The sequence below is a fragment of the Heptranchias perlo genome, chromosome 30, assembly GCF_035084215.1.
Source record: "Heptranchias perlo isolate sHepPer1 chromosome 30, sHepPer1.hap1, whole genome shotgun sequence".
Lineage (NCBI taxonomy): Eukaryota > Metazoa > Chordata > Chondrichthyes > Hexanchiformes > Hexanchidae > Heptranchias > Heptranchias perlo.
Genome location: NC_090354.1, coordinates 25,428,911 through 25,451,554, shown reverse-complemented (window position 1 = coordinate 25,451,554; position 22,644 = coordinate 25,428,911). Strand labels below are relative to the sequence as shown.

The following is a 22,644-nucleotide window of genomic DNA, read 5'->3' as shown; positions in this document are numbered from 1 at the left end:
TGAAGAACAGGTTTATGGTTTGTTCTACACAGCACTAAGAGAAATCTTCCTACCTTGTGTGCTTTTGCTAAGTGTTAGATAAGAGTTAAGTGGAATTTTGTACGGTAATTGAAGGCTCATTTTGTTGAAGTGAGACCTCTCAACATGAGGGAAAGAAGGTTTGAGGGTAAAGAGTCACCCAAGTGCTGAGGGCTTGCAGTGTAGCCACATCAGCTATGGGATCAGGGGCTGTTTAGGTCCTTCAGAAGATGAGATTCTGAGCCACCTTAGATACCACCACTGAGACACATTTATGACTCTGAAATGCATCCCTCTATTTTTTATTTCTCTTTGCATTAGTACTTTGTGCAGCAGCCCACCACAGCCATGCTTACATGCTGACTGGTAAACTGACTCTCTGCACCCGCCTCTGTACTGTTGTGATTGGTGAGTTTGTCTGTCTATCACAGTGGAATGCTGTCCTTGATTGGTTGGTTGGATGGTTGATATGGGAAGGGAAGACTTGTGCTTGTGGCTCATAACATGGAAGTGGGCCATGTGTTGTGTTGACTTTAGCAACACTAAAGAAGCTGAAAGCAGTCACTGACAATAAATTTACCACCAAACTAAGCAATATGTATGTGTAGAAATAAAACAAATGTGGGTGGCATTCAACAGTTTGTGGGTGAGTGGTTGACTGTTCAGAAATGCAGGTGTCTCCTTGGAAACGAGGGCACGCTTGGAGATCTGCAGAGTTGGTGATGAACGGCAGTGTAAGTGCGGCAGAACAGAGCGAGTAAATGGTGCCATTGGCTTTGGAGCAATGGGAGGTGGTTCGAGTGCAGGAAGATGAAGTCGCTTCAGCCGACTGCTGGTAAAGGTTTGAGTGTTTGTTGCAGGAAGCAGGCAGCCATTCTGCGACAGTTTCTGAGGAATGGCACAGGAAACCGCACGGCGCAGCAGGGAGGGCGTGAGCGCGAAACAAGGTCGCCCTCGACCACAGAATCATCTAGAAAAATGACAGCAGCAACTTACGTTACACTTTGAAAATAATGAGTGATGTCAAACGGCCAACCTTTCCCCAGTTCAGTGACTTATTATTTAAGAGACAGTTGTGAGGGCTCCACCCTGTCAGGCAAATATAGCCGAGAAATTACTGTTGATGATGATGATGGTTTATTTTAAATGGACTAACACCTTTATTAAAATCCACGCAGTACGTTAAAAAGTGTGAGAAAAAGGACATTTGGGCAGGGTGGGGACTATTACCCGGATAAAAGTTCTATACGCGAATACTTGCAGCATAAAAAATAAAACAGGTGAGTTAGAAGCACAAACTTGCAAAGGGATATCAAAGCTAACAGCAAATGTTTTTATAAATAAGAGAAAGAGGGGGGATGTGGGCCCATTAAAGACAGATACAGGTGAGACTATAATGGATAATAAGAAAATGGCAGATTTGTTAAATTAATACTTTGTATCCATTTTCACATTGAAGGACGAGGACAAAAGACCAATGGTCCAAGGGAACCTAAAAATAAGTCAAGGGGGTGGGGGGAGTTAGTGCATTTAATATAAGCAACAAAGTGGTAATGGAGAAAATAATGGAACTTAATATCCAGGACCTGATGGTCTCCATCCAGAGTATTAAAAGAAATTGAGGCAATTGCAGATGCGTTAGTCATAATGTTCCAAAGTTCTCTAGATTCAGGAATTATGTCTTTGGATTGGAAAATTGCAAATGTCACCCCATTATTTAAGAAATGAGGGAGGGAAAAACCAGTTAACTACAGATCCATCAGTTTAACATCACTTGTGGGGAGGTTATTGAAATCTATCATCAGAGATAGAATGACTGAGCACTTGGACATGTATGAGCTGATCAAAAAGAGTCAGCATGGATTTGTGAAGGATTAGTCATGTCTGACTAATCTAGTTGAATTTTGTGAGGAGGTCACCAGCATGGTGGATAGGGAAGTGTCTATGGATGTTGTCTATGTGGACTTCCAATTGTTTGGGAGATGGGAGGTAGGAGGTATAGAGTAGGGATAAAAGGAATGTTCTCTACTTGTTGGGATGTGACAAGTGGTGCCCCCCCTTGGATCTGTACTGGGACCTCAGCTTTCACCATATATATCAATGACTTGGATGAAGCAATAAAGAGTTGTATATCCAAGTTTACAGATGACACTAAGTTAGGAGGCACAGTAAGTTGTGTAATGGGAGCAGGAAGTTACACAGGGAAATAGGCAGACTAAGTGAGTGGGCAAAACTGTGGTAAATGGAGTTCAGTGTGGTTAAGTGTGAAAGTCATCCACTTTGGATCCAAGAACGACAAATCGGAATATTTTCTTAATGGTGAGAGACTAGGGGCTGTGAAGTAGCAAATGGATTTGGGTGTCCATTTACACAAATCACTAAAAGCTAGTGAACAGGCACAAAATGTAATCAAAAGGGCTAATGGAATGTTGGCCTTTATCTCATGGGGTTGGAATGCAAAAATGTGGAAGTGATATTTCGGTTGTATAGAGCCTTGGTCAGACCACTATCTGAAGTCAGACCCCACCTGGAGTTTTGGGCACCACACTTGACGAAAGATATATTGGCCTTGGAGGGGGTACAGAGCAGATTCACCAGAATGATACCAGGACTTAAAGGGTCAAATTATGAGGACAGGTTGCATAAACTTGGTTTGTATTGCTTTGAGTTTAGAAGGCTGAGGGGTGATTAAAATGATAAATGGATTTGATAGGGTAGATACTGAAAAATTATTCCCTCTTCTGGGGAAATCCAGAACAAGGACGTATAATCTTAACTAGAGCTAGGCCATCTAGGAGTGAAATCAGGAAGCATTTTTTCACACAAAGGGTAGTGAAATTCTGAAACTCTGTCCCCCAGAAGGCTGTGGATGCTGGGTCAATTGAAAATTCCAAGACTGAGTTCGATGGATTTTTGCTAGATAAGGGGTTCACAAGGTATGGAGCAAAGGTGGGTAAATGGAGTTGAGGTACAGATCTGCCCCAATCTAATATAACGGCAGATCAGGCTCAAGGGGCTGAATGGCCTACTCTTGTTGCTATGTTCGTAAATAGCGGATGGAGGACTATCAAATGAACTCATTAATCATCTGCCACCAATACCTCTACTAACTTCTAGGCTCATATTTTCAATTTTCTGACACAAATTTCTTGATAATACAAGTGTTTTCCTCCCTTGCTGGTATAGAAAGCTTGTTTTTAAACTTTTTTCAGAATTTTCCACCAGTTCATGTTGGAGGAGTTGTATAGTTTGCTGACAAAACATATATAGGAGCATTGACTGATGTGCACCTGATGGCAATGTACATACAGCCACCAGTAGCCTGAAATGCACTTTATTTTGATAAACTCTTTTCCTATAATAAATCATTGAAAAATCTGTCAAAAGTTTGTTCCCCCATAGTAATATTTGCATTTAGAGTTAGATATAACGCATTGAAACTTCCATTATACTGTGTCTTCATGACAAACACACAGCTGTATGCTTCACCGTGAGCTGTTTAACTATTGCCTCCAGGATTCTACAGGAAGAAAGAATGTTCAGGAAGCACTGGTGTGTGTTGCTTTGAACTTGTGTGAACCTGATATTTTTTTGAACCAAGAAATACCTGGCTCTTCTGAGGGTCAAGGCTGATAGACATTTTCAATTTGCCACTTGTAAGTGGTTATTGATTGTACACTGCTATCATTGGGGAAGGTGAGTGAGGGCTTGGCCGTTGAAAACAGGCCCCATTTCATCCGGCCAAACTCTCCTTCAGTGATGAGTGTATCTTCGGTTTGGTGGCTGTTAAAATTGAACAGGTGTGAGCCCCCTAATCACTTCCTTGGTAAATGCGCTGCCCAGTGTGGAACCGAGCCACATAACCCAGGAAAGTCCCAAGTCTTCTCCCTGGCCTGAGGGTGCTTTAATGGACCTCAGCACCCTGGGGCTAAGGAGGAAGGAAAATCAACTCCCGATTGCGATCCAGTGCGGCTGTGATGACTCCTACGGTGGAATAGCCCGCCAGCACTCATTATCCGGTCGCACACTTTGATGAGCTAATGGAAGGCAGCTGGCAGCAATAGAACCATAGCCCTGAATGGCAGAAGACACCCAAGGAAAAATACCCGAGAAAAATGCAGCATCTTCAGGAGAGATGGGGAGAACATTGGAGCACAATAAATTGGGGAAAAAAAATACAATAGTGCAGAGATCCTGGGCATCTTAAACCATTCCATGGAAATGAGTCCACAGCATTAACGCGCAAAACATTCTCTACTTTCTTATTTGCAAGTAAAAATTATACATTCATAAATGGTCTAACCAAATAATTGCTATCTGTCAACATTTAGTATTTTTTTTGAGGATGTAAAATCTTTGGGCTTTACTGCAATTTTTAAAATCATCTCTTTCCAGCGATCATCCTTCTGTTGATTTCTTCCTCCTTCATGGCGAGTCACCTGGCCTCTGCTCTGCCCTTTTCACACTTATTGGGAAGGGAGGAATGGATCTATATTCTTCCACCAGGGCTTCTTATGTTCTTAGGTGGCGCGGCATGTTGGTGTGCCACCTTAAGCGCCATCCCTCACCATGTGCCCAGGCACTCCTTATTTGTGCGGGTGCTCCATTTGCACAACATCGTTGGATACCAAACTGGGCAACAACCCAACTGGCTAGCATAATGTCAACCAGCCTTAAAGGCTCTGTCCTCTGCCCAAAGGTCCAGAGTGCAGATAACGAAACCACTGCAGTAGGGGTGGAGCAGTAAAACCTAAAGCACTTGTCCAAACCAGTTTGAACTGTGCCGATTCAGATCTTTTTAGAAGAATCCCATTTTGACCAAACTTGGACCAGTTTAGATTTGGTTGTGCCTTGGATAGCATTATCCATGCACACTGGGATATCTCAAGTTTCACAGTTATAGAATTCATCTACATGCTTATCCCAAGTCATGGTAGAATTAATTCACACTTGTGACATATTGTCTGGTTAATTGTGGTGATGGAGAGGGACAAAAACAGAAGTGAGTGTTGGAAATCTGAAATCAAAACAGAAAATGCTGGTAATTCACAACAGATTAGTCCATGTCTGAAAGAGAAAAGACAGGTTAACACGTTGATAGAGATCTTTAATTGATGTCGGAACAGAATTGCTGCTCATTAAAAGTTTAGATTATGGTGCACTGCAGAATAATGACAGTGAGGAATGTTCCCTGTTGCTAGGTTGATGGTGCCAATTATTCTCTGTTGCACGTGGCTTGTGCCAATTGTGTTGGAAACAATCTAGATGCAGACAGTAGAAAAAATGTTCCATTCAAATGTTCTTGTTGTAGCCCAGTCGGTGACTGGGCTTGTATTGGTGTGCAAGGAGCCAGAAGGTGAGGGGTTCAATCCCAGGTATGTACTCAATTACTTTCTATCGGGGATGGTGAAGTTACACCATTTAATGGCGAGTGTTGGTGGGATTGTTAGTCTTTTTCTCACCCGTGCCAGCTTGGCACAGTTGGTAGCACTCTCACCTGAGTCAGGAGGTTGAGGGTTCTGGCTGCACTCCAAGACTTGAGCACAACATCTAGGGTGAGACTTCAGTGCAATCCTGAGGGAGTTTTGGATTGCAAGAGCTGCCGTCTTTTCAATGAGACATTAAACCAAGGCCCAGTTTGCCTGTTCAGGTGGACATAAAAGATCCCATGGCACTTTTTCAAAGAAGAGCAAGGAGTTCTCCTGGTCAGCATTCCTCCCTCAACCAACACCACTAAAAATCACATTTTTCTGGTCATTGATCTTGTTTGCTGTTCATAGGACCTTGCTGTGCAAATTGGTTGCACTATTTGCCTACAAAACAATAGTGACTGCACGTTTTTAATAAAGAAAGTAATTAATTGGCTTCTAAGTACTTTGTGACTCGTTGAGGATGTGAAAGGTGTTATATAAATGCAAGTTCTTTTTCTTCTCATTTCTTTGTAGATACCAAACCTCTGCCCTTCAAGTGATTGACACACACAAAAGCCTGATTTCCCACCACCTTGTCATTTTCTCTTGCTTCCTTGGTAATACTGATCCTGCATTAAGTGAATCTTTATTCCCTGAGAGAATTGGATTATTGATTTGAAGTTTCACTGCAGTATTGACCTGCTTTCGGGATCTTACAATCCCAGCAGTGCGGAAATGAGTCTCTTCCAAAGATTGGCTCGGGACGGTTTTAAATGTGGATCTCTAGTTTAAACTGGTACCACAGATCCTGAAGAATATGCATACTGATCCCTCGACCCTATTTATTCTACCTCCATTTGCAAAAGAATCCAATTACATGAGCTGCTCCACTCCCATCAGGTCTCCATAACAGCGTATGGCACCACCTTCCCTAGCGTCGGCATTTAATTCAGAAAAGCCCCAACATCTTGATCCAGAATCACAAGTATTCTACCATGGAATGATGGAGCTAGGGCGAAATTTTGACTCTATACAAAATTAGATGTAAAATACAGTTCTGCATTTCTTATTTTGCCACTTTACGGATTCAGACACTCCCTACTCTCTTTATAACCATCAAAGTGGGCTGCAGTAACCTTGTACTGACCCCGTAAAGGTTTGGAATACTCTAATGGCATCTTGCAAGGATTGTGATATCTCCGTGTGTGAGGGATGATTTGCAGTGCCTCTCACAGTAGTCTGTTTGAGTATCTAAGCTTGAAAACAAGTAACAGAATATACAAAACCATCCATGACTTTCAAATTGTACTGTATTCACAGGTTGTAGATCGCATTGACCTATGCGTCTAATAATAGGCAGGTCAGATGGGAAGAATTTATTTTGGGAAATATAGCCTCGGGCATGAAAACCGTGGTACATCTTTGACTATCTAGGTCAGTTTAAACATCATTAAATATTCAGCCTTTCTAGATTCTTAAAATAACAGTAACGGCAGATAAATTCTTGACTGAGTATTAACAAGCTGCAAGTGGGAAAGGAAAGGTGAGGCATTACTTTCTGATCAACTAATCAGAGAGGTGAAAAGAGAAAGAAGACGAGGCCCAAGCATCAGAGGACTGCGTTCTGAGGACAGACTGGGCTCTTCAACCTTGAGAGAAAGCAACCAAAGAGAGAGGACCATCAGGGATGTATAAGATAGTGAAAGGTGAATCCCGAAAACTACTTCAAATTAAACTTTGATGGTTAGACAAGGGCTGACGGAGTTGGGGGGAGAGCTGCCAAAAGACAAATTTAGGACTGATGTCAGCGTGTTCTTCACACTAAAAGTGATCAACACACTGGGCGTCAGAGTATGGTAGATTGGAGGCAAAAACCCTGGAATCAGTTAAGAAACACTGGATGCACTGGAGAAAATGTAAGGTTATGGATGGATGAACTAGGAAGGGCTGATTGGCCTCTCTCATCTTACATCTATTTTGTAAATGTATTTGTATCTCTTCTGAAGGTGCTGACTCAATCTGGGGTATGCTTCCTCAGGCAGAACAGCTATCCAATATCTCACCCTGGCTTCACACGAGTGTTGGCAGGCTCTTTGCCTGTGGGGGAATCACAGCCAAATCCCTCCCACCCTATACTTCCCAGCAGGGAATCGTGCACAGCGATTAGGAATGGGAACGCTGGATAGTTTTTCTTCCTCCTTTTGTCTCTCCACCCTGGGGCACTGAGCCCAACTGTAGTCACCCTTACAGTCATCCCAGCAGAGTGACATAGGGCCCAGTGCCCTGTTGGGGTCGCTAATCTAATGGGCGGCCCCTTCACCCCACAAAACCATCTGAGAAACCCGGTAAAGCTTATTAATGGCTATGTACAAAAGTCAGATGAAGATAAATATAGAAGAGAGCCAATGTACGTCATGTGCCGACACTATGTTCTTGCTAGATGATAGTTGCTACTGTGTGTAGGCTGGGTGATGGCAACTCCTGTGTAATGTATGTCGTGGGCCAGAAAGAAAAACTGCATCATTCAAAATGCAACACAAAGCAGAACATTCCTCTCGGTGTTTGTTTGCTATCCTTTCGGTAGGAACTCCTAGAACAGCCAGTCCAGAAAAAGCCATTTGTTGTGTCACCATGTCGCCTATTGTGACGCGTTGGCACTTCGCTGGCACACATTTTTACAGTGCCATCACCCTATCTTGATGTAAACGGCATATTTTGGGGCTCGTGGTGCTGATGAGAGAACTAGAGGATTGGATGGGTTGGACACTGAACCTTGGGACCTGGGTTCAAATTGAAGGTATCTGGGTTGAAGGTCTTCTCGTTCTACCTGCAATAAAGGTCCTATGTGACATGAGTCTGCTCTGGGCAGTCTCAACCTAGTTCTTAGTGGTCATGGGGCCTACAGTACAAATCCAGAGCCCAAAGGTGAAAGGGCAATGTTCCAAATCACAGCACCACCATTTCCTTCAATTAAACTCCACTCTAGACAACTAGGCATTGCAGTGAGTTCAATACTGGCCTGTCGTCTCTGGGACCCGCGTTCAGATTCATTCCAGACTGGTGCGATGATGGTTTTCCTTGCCTGCTAACTGTCATTGGCCGGGAATTTCCTCGGTGCTGCTTCTGCTCCTGATCCACCAGTGTAACTTTGGTGGAAATCCCACTTGCGGGCGTAAAAGAGGTCTCTGCCGCCCTTCCAGCGGAGTTAGGGGGGGCAGAGTGGGAACAGCTCCGAGAAAATTCCCAGCCAGATCTTCAAATTAAATAAGCTTAGGAAGTTTCAAACCGGTGGAGGTGGGGCAGCTGAGGCCATGCTGCCCTGAATTCAGCAGTAATTGGCATTAAGTTGGCAATCTCAGAAAGGCCAAAGGATGGCTAACATGAGAAATCAAAAGTTGTCACACAGGTGCAGAAAAGGGTTCTCTTCAGAGGATGAGGCTGAAGTTCACTGTTGGGGCAGAGTAGATGGAGCATGTAACAGTGCCATACTCAACTGGACTGAGCTTGTGCTGTACTCAACTGGACTGAGCTTGTGCTGTACTCAACTGGACCGTGCTTGACGCTGATTTTAGATGCATGACTGAAAACACCTCTCACCTTGATAACAGGAAATTCGGAATAAAAGTTGTGCTGTGGAGATGCCGGTGATGGACTGGGGTTGACAAATGTAAGGAATCTTACAACACCAGGTTATAGTCCAACTGTTTTATTTGAAAATCACAAGCTTTCGGAGGCTTTCTCCTTCGTCAGGTGAGCAAGTGTGAGCAGGTGAGCACTTGCTCACCTGACGAAGGAGAAAGCCTCCGAAAGCTTGTGATTTTCAAATAAAACAGTTGGACTATAACCTGGTGTTGTAAGATTCCTTACAGGAATAAAAGTTAGAAGTGCTGCAGGCTCAATCCACAGTGTCCAGTTAAGTAGTTGGTCTGGAGATTCCAGGCTTCATCACACAGGACCAGTCTGTATAACAAAGACTACAGGCTCTATCTAAGGGGAGACCTAACTTCACATCTGGAAACTCAAGGATATTTTACCAAGTCTATGTTCTGGCTGGGCAAGTTACTCCAGAATAAACGGTTTAACACACACAACACTCAGAAATCATGGAGTCTGATTGTTCCTCTTTAAGTGATGAGGTAGCTGTTTAGACTGTACTATGGCATTCTGTCTGAGAGATGTAAGGGCTCCTATTTATATTTAGCCTTTTCTATGTGTAGCTACCAGAGATTGCATTTTCAGAAACTCCTTGATTATTTGTTACGTACAAACTGAAGTAATGGTTGTACCTCCGTGGGTGTGTTTCAAGTGATAAGAAATGTCATGAGAACTGGTAACGTTAGGGGAGGGACATACACACAGCAGGTCAAGTTTCTGAGCAAGAGATGCACGTCCTTGTCCTGACAAAATGCCAATTGTTTAATTAGAAATGTGATTTGTTGGCATAGTGTACTGACTGCCACTGAAATGGTGATCTTCAATCTTAGCAAAAAGTCTTTTAAGAACAGCTTAATGTGGTAATCACGACACTAGTGGGATTGATCTGTCACCTCAGAATCTCTCTTTCTTTGGGGTGGGGGGGCTTATCCTGATTAGAGGAAATGTTGTTGCTACCAGCTTTCAAACTGGTAATTTCCATAACCAGATTATACCAGCCAATTGGGTGTTTAAGCTGTATGCAGAGGAAGGGGTTCAGAGATTCCATAACCCGTCTATGGTGGGGGGGTATCCACCAGCACCCATTGGACACGAGTACCCTGTTGGATATCAACCCAGAATTTAGAGCTCGAGATCCCGTCTCCACTCTCCGGGAGTGCCTGGAGTGGGGGCTCGATCACTACACCTACTGACTCAGAGGTGGGATTGATAACCACCAAGCCACTGGCTTGCTTGTGCCTCTTGTTTGCTCTCTCTTACTTACTTATTAGTTGAGAATAGTCATCCAGTCTTCTCCTGGAGCTTGAATTAACAAGCACTTCACAATCTGCAATTAAACTTTGATTGTCCTCACTGGCTGTTTATTTAACAGCAGTTAGACCTTGTTGCCTTAAAGTGACACAGCTTCACCTTAGCAGCAGAATAATACATTGTACACTGCATGATACAATGTTCCTGTCCTTATAAAATAGTATATCAACTGACTAACTGTAGCCTGCATCACAGGAGACATAATGTAGGCACACCACCCAATGAAACCCACTTTGGCTGTTCCTCACACATTAGACCTCTTCAGAGGTTTTTTTTAGTGTTCTCTTCTCTTCTAAAGACAGTAGCTTCTTGCTTTTGTTTAGTTCCACGGCCACTGGCAGTCCCAGTACCTCAGTGTCTAAGTTGCCAATCTTCGCGTACAGCCTGTTTGACCATGCTGGTCATAAAAGAAACACAGAACTTGCATTTATATGGTGCATTTCGCAACCTCAGGACGTCCCAAAACGCTTTACAGCCAATTAAATATTTTTGAAGTGTAGTTACTATTGTAATGTGGGAAACGGAGCAGCTAATTTGCTCACAGTAAGGTCCCACAAACAGCAATGAGATAATGGCCAGATAATCTGTTTTAGTGATGCCGGTCGAGGGATAAATATTGGCCAGGACTCCGGAGCGACTTCTTCGAATAGTGCCTCCTGAGAGGGCAGGTGGGGCCTCAGTTTAACATTGCATCCAAAAGACAGCAGCTCCGACATTGCAGCGCTCCCTCAGTACTGCACGGAAATGCCAGCCTAGTTCATGTGCCTACTTATGTGGAATGGGGCTCGAAACAATACCTTCTGACTGAGGCGAGAGTGCTCCCCACTGAGCCAAGGCTGACACCTGTCATGGCTGAGATTTACACTATCTTCACCTACTATCACACAAGTGGACATTCCAATCCAAGGCACTGGATAGTGATCAGAAGCAGAAATCTTGGCTGATTTCCCTTCTGTCACCTAAGTGCCCTGAGACCACTTGTCACCACCCAGCTAAAATCAGACCAGGGATCAAACCTGGGACTTTCCTGATCTCCATGGCTCTTCATCACACCAGGCTGCATCCATCCATGACTCTGGCTTCTTACCATTTCCTGCCAGCTCGGACCCAGTGCGTTTGCACCATAAGGAAGGCCAACAAATCTGGCCTGGCATGCGGTGCTAGAAGAAAATTCCAGGAAACTCAATGGAAAACCAAGCAAAGCTACAAATCCCCTTCCAGAAGGAGGCAAATGAAATGGGATGAGGACTCGGCAAATGTCTCAGTTGAAAGGGTAGGACCTGGCCGGGGTGGGGAGGGGGTGCGGTTTTCTGTAGAACAGGCAGATTAATTGATTGCTGGTTGGTTCTCTTGCACCCCACGTTTGTCAGTGGTGGTGTTTAATGCTGGCACACTCTAATTAAAGTGGGATGGTTCTGATATTCACACAGAGGGTAGTGGAAACTTGGAACTCTCTTCCTCCAAAGGGCTGTGAATACTGGCACAATTGGAGCTTTCAAGACTGAGATCAATAGATTTCTGTTTGGTAAGGATATCAAGGGATATGGAGCCAAGATGGAATTGAAGTGCGGATCAGCCATGATCTAATTGAATGGTGGAGCAAGCCCAAGGGGCTGAATGGCCTGCTCCTGTTCCTAACTGTCTGCAGCATCACAGGCCCTCTTAAACTTTTCCTGGAAGCCGATGATAGAATATTGGCAGAGCCCCAGTTGTCTGATTGCTCTCTTGGCTTCGGATAGTGCATGACGTGTAGGGACAATAAAAGTAAAGGCGATTAAATGATGAATACAGTTAGAATAAATCAAATCTCAGACGGTGTGCTGTGTTCCAGCACCAGAGTCCATGGGGGCCACTTATCGTTGATGGCACTTGTTGCAATGAACCAGGACAGGAAAAGGCTCCCCTCGTATCTGTTGTGGAGACTTGGGTAACCACCAAAGATGAAAATGTTGTTTTGCTGACCTGATCTTATCAATTTCATTCTAAAGCTGGCTGGAATGCACAGAGATTGCTGGCCGGTTATTGAAATTCAAGATATTGACCCGAAATTGATTTGCCAAGGGAAGTGAGGAGTTGTACAGTGGATCTGATATGAAAGGTGATGTGGCTCTTTCAGTCATAGACACATAAGTATTAGGTAATGAGAAGCTTCACATTTTTTCCCCAGTTTTCTCTCCTTCTTTCTGTCTCCTCAGAGACTCACACTGAAGTACATTTGCAAGGACACCATAGTCCTTCAGTACCTCACTGAAGTCCCCAATCTTCATGTTTGAGGCCAGATTGCCAATGTTACATCGAGTTACATCGAGTCTGCGGCACAGAAACAGGCTATTCGGCCCAACTGGACTATACCAGCATTTATGCTCCACAAGAGCCTCCTTCCACCCTATCAGCATATCCTTCTATTTCTTTCTCCCTCATGTACTTATCTAACTTCCCCTTAAATGCATCTATGCCATTCGCCTCAACTACTCCTTGTGGTAGTGAGTTCCACATTCTTATTACTCGCTGGGTAAAGAAGTTTCTCCTGAATTCCCTTTTGGATTTATTAGTGACTATCTTATATTTATGACCTCTAGGTTTGGTCTCGCCCACAATTGGAAACATTTTCTCTATGTTTACCCGATCAAACCCTTTTTTAAAGACCTGTATCAGGTCACCCCTCAGCCTTCCCTTTTCTAGAGAAAAGAGTCCCAGCCTGTCCAGCCTGTCCTGATAAGCGTATCCCCTCATTCTGGTATCCTTGTGAATCTTTTTTGCACTTTCTCCAATGCCTCTATATCCATTTTTTTAATATGGAGACCAGAATTGTGCACAGTACTCCAAGTGTGGTCTATGTTGACAGGCTATTGCAGGCCATTGCAGCTAAGTCCAATCTTCTCCAAAATAACACACAGATGAGTTATTGGATAGTGGCAAGGAACAACTGTTGAGGGCACTAAAATTGGTCTCAATGCCCCAGGGAGGGGGAAAATCAACCAGAGTTCACCATCAAGTGTTCTCTACTGCAATGGACATGTTTGTGGACCGGGTGAAGACCGAATCGGGTGAAGACCGAATCAGGTGCAGCTGTGATGCTATCCACAGTCAGGGCAACCTCCGGAGTTGGCACTGGCATAGCACGTAGTACAAGGGCAGCTTGAGATTCAGTGGTGATTCAGGTGAATATAGTTCTCCTTATTTGCCAGTGAATGCTAAATAACCTCTTCACAAGGGTTAACAAATGTATTAGATATCCTCACCAGACACTTCAGCCCAACAATATTCTTTTAATTAATAATGCAGGGGAGTACTGGCAGCCTGCTTCACAAAGGGCTGTGAACCAGGACTCATTTCACCTGACTGACCAACTCTCTTTTTTCTCTCAGTGTAAGTCGTGGCTCAGTTGGTAGCACTCTCACCTCTGAGTCAGAAGGTTGTGGGTTCAAGTCCCATTCCAGAGACTTTGAGCATAAAATCTAGGCTGACACTCCAGTGCAGTACTGAGGGAGTGCTGCACTGTCAAAAGATGCTATCTTTCCAATGAGATGTTAAACTACTTTTCAGGTGGACATAAGTGATCCCATAGCACTTTTATAAAAATCAGGGGCGTCCTGGCTAGTATTTATCCCTCAACCAACACCTAAAAGCAGATGTCCTGGCCATTTATCACATTTCTGTTTGTGGGACCTTGCTGTGTGCAAATTGGCTGCTGTGTTTCCTACATTACAATTGTGACTGCACTTCAAAAAGTACCTAATTGGCTGTAAAGCACTTTGGGAAGTCCTGAGGTTTTTTCTTTCTTTCTCTCTGTGGTGCCGGTAATCCCATCGGAGTTCAAGCTGAGCTGCCAGCAGCCGTATTTGATCCCAGCTCAGGCTCTCAGTCAAGGAGATGCTGTACAGCCACGATACAGTCACCTGTGACTGCTCTGCGTGAAGAACCTGCCTGGGTAACATGTGTGTCAATTGGTGTGAACGCTATTCCTGGCCCAAGCGATGAATTTATATTTATTCATCTGTTAGGCAAATTGATTTAAATGTCATCCTATTTCTGCCAAAGCCTAAAGACTGGGGATGTGGTTGGAAGATGAGTTTCGAGACAGATACAAGCAGGTGGGAGTTGGGGGAGAGGGGGGGGGGGGGAGGAGGGATGGTGGTGATGTCGTCATTCTATGTGGCAAACAGGAAGTGATGGAGACTTTCTGAGGCGCGATAACATCTGCTCGAAACCGATAAACTGACATTTCCTCACAGCAATCAAGTCACTGCAGTAACTGTTAGAACAGGCTTGGGGGTGGGTATGTGTGTGTGTGTGTGGGGGGAAACGGAGTGGAGGGGGAGGGGGGGGGGGAAGTGTTCTGGAGCTGAAGACAGGAAACAGAAAGCAGAACGGCCATTTGTACAGCTTCCTGGCCCCAAGAGGTTCTGCTTAAAATACGCCCAGATTCGGCAGATGTGCTTCTGCTAAATGATACGTGGGGCTAGAAGGAATGAACCTTCAAATATAAAGAAAAAGGCAGTGATGAGCTGCTTGATTGGTAAGGGGAACTTGTGTAACAGTCATTACTAACTGAGCCCCTCGTTCATGATGAAGCCAGTTAACCCTTCAGTGTCACAGCCTGTTGCAATGTTTCAACAGAGTAACTTCCAAGGCTGTGTAAAACTCCATCTATGGATGGTCTTCAGTTGTTCCACTGTTTGGTATTGTCAGTTGCATTTCCTATTTGGTACCTTCTTTAAGATAGAGACAGAAGAGAAACAATTCAATAAAACTTAACATTGCTTTCCGAATTTTACATGTGGAGCACTGTCTGCCATCTTCAGTATGTTGGCCTTTAATGAGGGGCCTGATAGCACCCAGCATGGCAGCCTGTTGGGTTATGTACAGTTGCAGGGTGCTCTGTCAGCCTACTGCAGTTTCTTGTATGTCCAAATTGTCCTAGAGAATTTCACACGAACTCCTTATGAGTTTGACAAAGCACTGGAAGAAAAATAAACATTTCAATAACATTTATCATCCAAAGCACTTCACACCATGAATTATTCTTGCAGAGCAGTGTTTTGTAGGTAAATGTGGCAGGCATTTTCTATCGGCAATGTCTCACAAATGGCAATGAAATGAATGAGCAGTCAGTCTTTTTTTGGTGGTGTTAGTTGAGGTGGAGGGGGAATGTTGGCCAGAAACCAGGAAAAGTCCCTGCTCTTTGAATAGTGCTCTGGGATGTTTAATATCGATCCGAACTGAAGTGGTTCTGGCCTCCAAGTTATACCGCACAGTTCCAGAGTCTCTGAAAATGAAAGGCAGCAGCAGTGCTGAACCTGGGGATGACAGACAGTGGGAGGGTGGGTGCAAAAAAAGTGGGGGAATGAGCTGTTGTTTGTGTGTGTATATATATATATATATATATATATATATATAAAACATTAGTAGGCCATTCAACTCTGCGATCCTGTTCCACCATTCAGTTAGATCACAGCTGATTGGTACCTCAACCCACCTTTGCTCCATGTCTCTTGATACCCATACTTAACAAAACATCTATCGATCTCAGACTTGAAAATTTCAATTGAGCCAACATCCTCAGATTTTGGGGGAGAGAGTTCCACATTTCCACTACTCTTTGTGTGAAAAATTGCTTCCTGATTTCACTCCTAAGTGGCCTCACTGATTCTCCCTCTGCCCGGTCCCTCACTCCTTCTCCCCTCTGCCCGGTCCCTCACTCCTTCTCCCCTCTGCCCGGTCCCTCACTCCTTCTCCCCTCTGCCCGGTCCCTCACTCCTTCTCCCCTCTGCCCGGTCCCTCACTCCTTCTCCCCTCTGCCCGGTCCCTCACTCCTTCTCCCCTCTGCCCGGTCCCTCACTGATTCTCCCCTCTGCTCGGTCCATGACCCTTGACCCTGTGCTATATTCTTCCTATTTTTCTGAGACGCTTTTCTTTGTTTGTCACTGTAGCCTCATCATCACTCAAATTACATTTCCAGAATGTTCCTTTTATGCCCAATCAAGTGATGCTCATTAGAATGTGTGTTCAAAGCTACACCCCCCTCCCCCGTATACTAAGCAACAAAGAAATATTTTAAATAAATAAGCATTCAAACAATTTATAATATGCAAAGAATTATTACAAATATTTAGTGAGAATTGGACCAGCCTCGCCTCTGCAGATTTAATCTCACACCAATTACAAAGCAGGTCTCTTTCTGGATTTTTTTCACATCAATGCACCCTTGCAGTACATTTGCTATTTACAGGATATCTGTGTTTAGCATTAGATGAAAGGAAATGCTTGTATTGTGCAAAGCACAGAGAGACACCAATGGACAAAGAGTCAGAATCGACTCCATTCCTACCGGTTGCTATTTTTAAATTGAAAGAACAGATTCAATCCTGAAAGGCTCTGAAGGTGATTTTTAAAACACTGTGTTTGTGATATGGCAGATGGTATCATCCCTACTTTCAGCTATTTGTACATGTTGCTTGGCGAAGGGAGATGGAGGGAGTCAGGTGGAGGTTCTCACGATGCTCTCTTTCCTCCTGCACAGTGCTTCCCACAGGGAGATATACAGATTCAGAAGCTGCCTGCAGTCTCTGCATTATTTCATTATCACAGTGCAGTGTGTTCACTTACAGAATGGTTTTACCTCGGACAAGGAAGGTGCTTCTTATAAATAAACAGAATGTGGATGAACAGAGATGAAAGAAAGACTTACATTCATATAGCGCCTTTCATGACTTCAGGACCTCCCAAAGCGCTTTACAGCCAATGTAGTCACTATTGTAATGTAGGAAATGCGATAGCCAATTTGCGCTCAGCAAGCTCCCACAAACAGCAATGAAATAAATGACCAAATAATCAGTTTTTGGTGTTGGCCCAGGGATATATTTTGGCTAGGACACGGGAGAATTCCTCTGATCTTCTTCAAAAATAGTTCCATGGGATCTTTCACATTCACCTGAGAGGGCAGACAGGGCCTTGGTTTAACATCTCATCTGAAAGTCGACACCTCCAACAGTGCAGCACTCCCTCAGTACTGCACTAAAATGTCAGCCTGGATTATATGCTCAAGTCTCTGGAGTGGGACTTGAACCTATGATTTTCTGACTCAGAGGCGAGAAAACTACCCACTGAGCCATGGCTGACACTTCATAGTTGGCACTTTTATGTTGGAATTCTGCACAGTGCCAGTTTACAGGGCTGCCAACCCTGGACAGACAGTAGAACATTTTTGTTTCTGCTTTTACTTAACTAATTTAAGTTTTACTGACTTGTAATTTTTTTTCCGTAAAATTCTATCACTGTAAATATGAACAACTGGTGCAACAATATAACTGGAAACTGCTACAAGAGGACTTGAGAGTGACTGACTGTTGGGGGGAGCAGTAGGAGAGGGGAGGAAGACGTAGTCTGCCCCATCTCTCACTATGGAGCCTGAGGCACCCAGTTACTAATGAACAGGGCAAGTGACTTACTGCAGAAGTGGTTTGTTACCACTAAGGTTGACTCATAAATCTGCATTTTCACTGTCATCGCAACTTTCCGTGCCAAGTTGCTGTACTCGGTACACATTGAAAGTGTAGCAGTTTGCAGGATTTGGAAATGGAATGCTGAACTACACGAGCCCAACTAATGAGGCGCAAGACTGAAATCCTCAATATAAAGCCCTTAAATGAAAATAACACTGAAGGTCCTGAAGTTTTGTTGACTTGTTCACTTCAATGGTGTAAAGAATTCTACTATGTCCAATAGAGATTTCTGAAGACCAGACTCCCCTGGAGACCTGACTCCCCTGGAGACCAGACTCCCCTGGAGACCAGACTCCCCTGCAGCCCTTCTTCTTCAAAGAGAATTGTTTGAAGAAGATTCTTCAAAGACTTACTAGGATGTGTGTTTGTAAAAATATCCAAAGTAGATAGTGTAAGAACACTGACATTGATATTGTGCAAACAGTTCCATCTGTGGCGTGTGTTCTGGGAAGAGCAGTTGGATATGAGACTTGGATAGACAGAGCTACGTAACTCAACGTGTTGCTGAGATACCACTGAGCTACATTATAACATACATAGATTATTTTTCATTAAAAAGAAACTGGTATCAGCAAAAGTGACCATGAAGCTGCTGGACTGTCGTGAATATCCAAATGATTCACTAATGTCCTTTAGGGAAGGAAACCTGCCGTCCTTACCCGGTCTGGCCTATATGTGACTCCAGTCCCACACCAACGTGATTGACTTTTAACTTCGCTCTGAAGTGGCCTAACAAGTCACTCAGTTATATCAAAGAATAATTGCAGCGGCTCAAGAAAAAGGGCCCACCACCACCATCTCGGGGCAACTAGAGATGGGCAATAAATACCGGCCTTGCCAGCAACACCCACTTCCAGAGAATTAATTTTAAAAAGAACAACATTAGCCTTCTAAAACACTCCAACACTATACACAAAATGGCTCAATTTTCATCCTCTGATTTTAGTAAATTTTTTTTTGTGAGAACTGTTGGTCAATGACCAATTATTTTTTGGGTGTGCTTTCTAGTTATGGGCACCCAAACTCATACAAGTAAAGTAACTTGAAAAGGCCTTTCCTGGTGAGGCTTAGCCGCTTCGACCAACTCCACCTGCAAGGATCCCCTGTATGCTCTTCTCAACTGCACATGTTCCTCCTTTCTCTGGAGTCTGTTACCTGATCTCATGAACGAGACTACAGGACTCTGGAGGTTTGGAGATTTTTTTTTAGTGTAATGAAAGGTGGCCTGATCAGGCTGAACAGGTCCTTATTTGGATTCCCTTCATTTTCTGGGCCCAGATCACTCGACACTGACTAGAAGTAGAGTTTTAAAAAATTTTTTATTGAAGAATTTTAAAACAGTCTTGGGGGGTGGAGAAAGCACCAAGAAGCAAAGGAACGTAAAACGAAGCTTTGGAAAGAACTCTGTTAATATCGCCCTTAATTATGTCTCCGAAATCAAAAGTTTACATTGCTTAATTAGGAAGTCCTGTTGTCCTGATGCAGCAGACCGGATGGGACTGTTATGTCTGTGGATGTCTAAGTAAGGCGATGACAGCTCAGTAATCTCTTCACGATGTCTCTACAGGTGGCTATAACTGTCATCACTATTTTCCAGAAGGTTTTATGTTGAATTGTTGGAGACTTAGTTTTCAATGCAGTTCATCTCAGCCATAGCTATCAGTACAGAGCTGACTGAGCTTTTTGGCTTTGTGAGCTGTTTAGGTGTGTACCATGAGGTCTCATAGGCCACATATAAACTTTAAATCCCTGCATGTATCTCAATGTTGCTGACACTGACCCGATCTTGAAGTTCTGAATTTGGATTCATTGACCAATGCGATAACTGTGGTAAAAATAGCCCTCTCCAAAATTCCAGCCTCTCAAAATTCAAACTGGATGAACCAGTGAATAAGAAATCGGACTGAGGTGCTGGGCTTTGAGGGTCAGATTGGCAGGGGTCCTTAGCTACCCATGGGCCTCAGGCTGCAGTTTGGACACCCCTGTTTTAGGATCTTGTAAAGGGCGGAGCCTTTGAAATGTTAGCCATATAGTAATAACATTGCATTTGTGCAATATCATCTAAAATGTCCTTTCACATGAGGGACAAAACCAAGAGGGCATCTTGCACGGGCTTTCAACTACAGAACGTCTGCATATATCACAACCCCTACAGCTAGTAAAGCTCTGCAAAGCACCTATAGATGTTAAAACTGCTGTTGAGTGTACATTTCCAGCTATAGAGTGCCTATGGATAATGCACCATATTGTACAGAGAGTCCCTTCTTACTTCACTTTTTATTATAGGTGCTGCAGTTCAGAAGAAGAAGCTCTCTTCTTCCATGACTGATTAAATGATGATTGTAACTTTTCTCCCCCCTCCTTCTCTGCAGAACTGCATGAACCTGCCTCCGGATAAGGCGAAGTTACTGAGCCAGTACGACAACGAGAAGAAATGGGAACTTATCTGCGATCAGGTAACTAGGGTTTGTTTGGCACTCACATTTCATTGGTCTATCTACAATCTCTTACTACATCAACTGAGCAATAATGAAACCATGTCTATATGGCTGGGGCAGCATTACGATAGACAGAGTAATTGAAGAATTAGATTATTAGTTGAGTCTGACAGTTTTATCAATTTGGACTTGATTTAGATGAATTTCAAAAGGTCGTCTTTTCTTTGCAATTTTCCACAAGTTTCCAGTTCTTCAAAAGGTCATTTAAATTTCATATCAGCACTTTTCCCTCAGACAAACTTAAAAATTGGACTAAGAATCCAGCATCACGGATTTAGTTTATTTATTAAAGGAGCCTAAATTAACAAGAGGTTTGCTCCCCTGATAGCTCAGAAAGTTTATAGAACTATAAAACGTTACAGCAAGAAGGGGGTCATTCGGCCCTTCATGCCAGTACTGGAGAATTCCAAAACTAATCCCACCGCACTGCTGTCTTCCAATAACCCTATATCTTCCTCTGCTTCAAATGTTTATAGACTCTTTCCTTATAAGATACACTGGTCTCAGCCTCAACTATTCCCTACCGCAAAGTATTCCATGCTCTAATATCTTTCTGTCTAAATACCTTTCTCCTAACCTTTCTCCTCACTTTTGCACAATTTTAATTAGTGATCCTTCGTAAATGACTCCCCAACTGGAGGAAATTGTCTTTCCTGATTTACCCTGTCAAAACCATTCATAAATTTAAAAAAACTCTATTAAATCTCCTCTGAGCCTTCTCTGCTCCAGTAGAAATAGTCCCACTATCTCATGTCTCGCCTCGTTTCTCATTCCTGGTGAATTTATGCTGTATGCTCACTATAGCTTCAAGGTCCTTTCTATAACGGGGTGTCCAAACTAGACACTGTACTTTAACCAGGGCCAAACCATTGGCTGGTAGAAATATTTATCTCTTTCCTTTTGTACTTTATCCCTTCACTTATAAAACCCAAAATGATGTTGGATTTTAAGGTTTTTCTATCAGAATTTGTACTTTCACGGAAATATGGATTTGAACCGCCAGATCTTTTAATCCATCCATACCCTTCAAGCATCTTTCCATGAGTGTACACTCCAATTCCTGATTTTTTTCCTCCCAAAGCACAGTATCTCACATTCCTCTGCATTAAACAGTACCTGCTGCGTGTCTGCCCATTCCACTACCCTGTCTATGTCCTTTGGAAGTCCTTTTTTTGCTAAACCCGGTATTTTCATGATGTCAGAACATTTCAGTGTTATGCCCCCTTTGCCCAAGTACAAAGCAAAGATGCAGAACAAAAGCACTGACTCCTGGAGTACTCCACATTTAACACTACTGCAATCGGAATAACACCAAGAATTGTATTCCAGCACAATCTGTAACTTCATGGCCCGGCATATTTCTCCATTACCAACAAGCCAGGGGATCAACCCTCATTCAATGAGGAGTGTAGAAGAGCATGCCCGGAGCAGCATCAGGTATACCTAAAAATGAGGTGCCAACCTGGTGAAGCTACAACACAGGACTACATGCATGCTAAACAGCAGAAGCAACATGCTATAGACAGAGCTAAGCGATTCCACAACCAACAGATCAGATCAAAGCTCTGCAGACCTGCCACATCCAGTCGTGAATGGTGGTGGACAATTAAACAACTAACGGGAGGAGGAGGCCCTGTAAAAATACCCATCCTCAATGATGGCAGAGTCCATCACGTGAGTGCAAAAGGCAAGGCTTAAGCGTTTGCAACCATCTTCAGCCAGAAGTGCCGAGTGGATGATCCATCTCTGCCTTCCCCCGATATCCCCACCACCACAGAATTTAGCCAATTCGATTCACTCCATGTGATATCAAGAAACGGCTGAGTGCACTGGATACAGCAAAGGCTGTGGGCCCCAACAACATCCCGGCTGTAGTGCTGAAGACTTGTGTTCCAGAACTAGCCGCGCCTGTAGCCAAACTGTTCCAGTACAGCTACAACATTGGCATCTACCCGACAATGTGGAAAACTGCCCAGGTATGTCCTGTCAACAAAAAGCAGGACAAATCCAATCCGGCCAATTACCACCCCATCAGTCTACTCTCAATCATCAGCAAAGTGATGGACGGTGTCGTCGACAGTGTTATCAAACGGCACTTACTCACCAATAACCTGCTCACTGATGCTCAGTTTGGGTTCTGCCAGGACCACTCGGCTCCAGACCTCATTACAGCCTTGTCCATACATGGACAAAAGAGCTGAATTCCAGAGGTGAGGTGAGAGTGACTGCCCTTGACATTAAGGCAGC

At 43.7% G+C, this 22,644-nt stretch overlaps 1 protein-coding gene across 2 annotated transcripts in view; it reads left to right on the top strand.

The window, feature by feature from the left end:
* fmnl1a (formin-like 1a) overlaps window positions 1-22,644 on the top strand; it is a 198,385-nt gene that overhangs the window by 59,343 nt on the left and 116,398 nt on the right. For both annotated transcript variants that reach the window (XM_067969082.1, XM_067969083.1), the window contains exon 2: window positions 20,272-20,355. In XM_067969082.1, coding sequence (XP_067825183.1) covers window positions 20,272-20,355 — 84 coding nt within the window. The remainder of the gene's footprint in view (window positions 1-20,271; window positions 20,356-22,644) is intronic.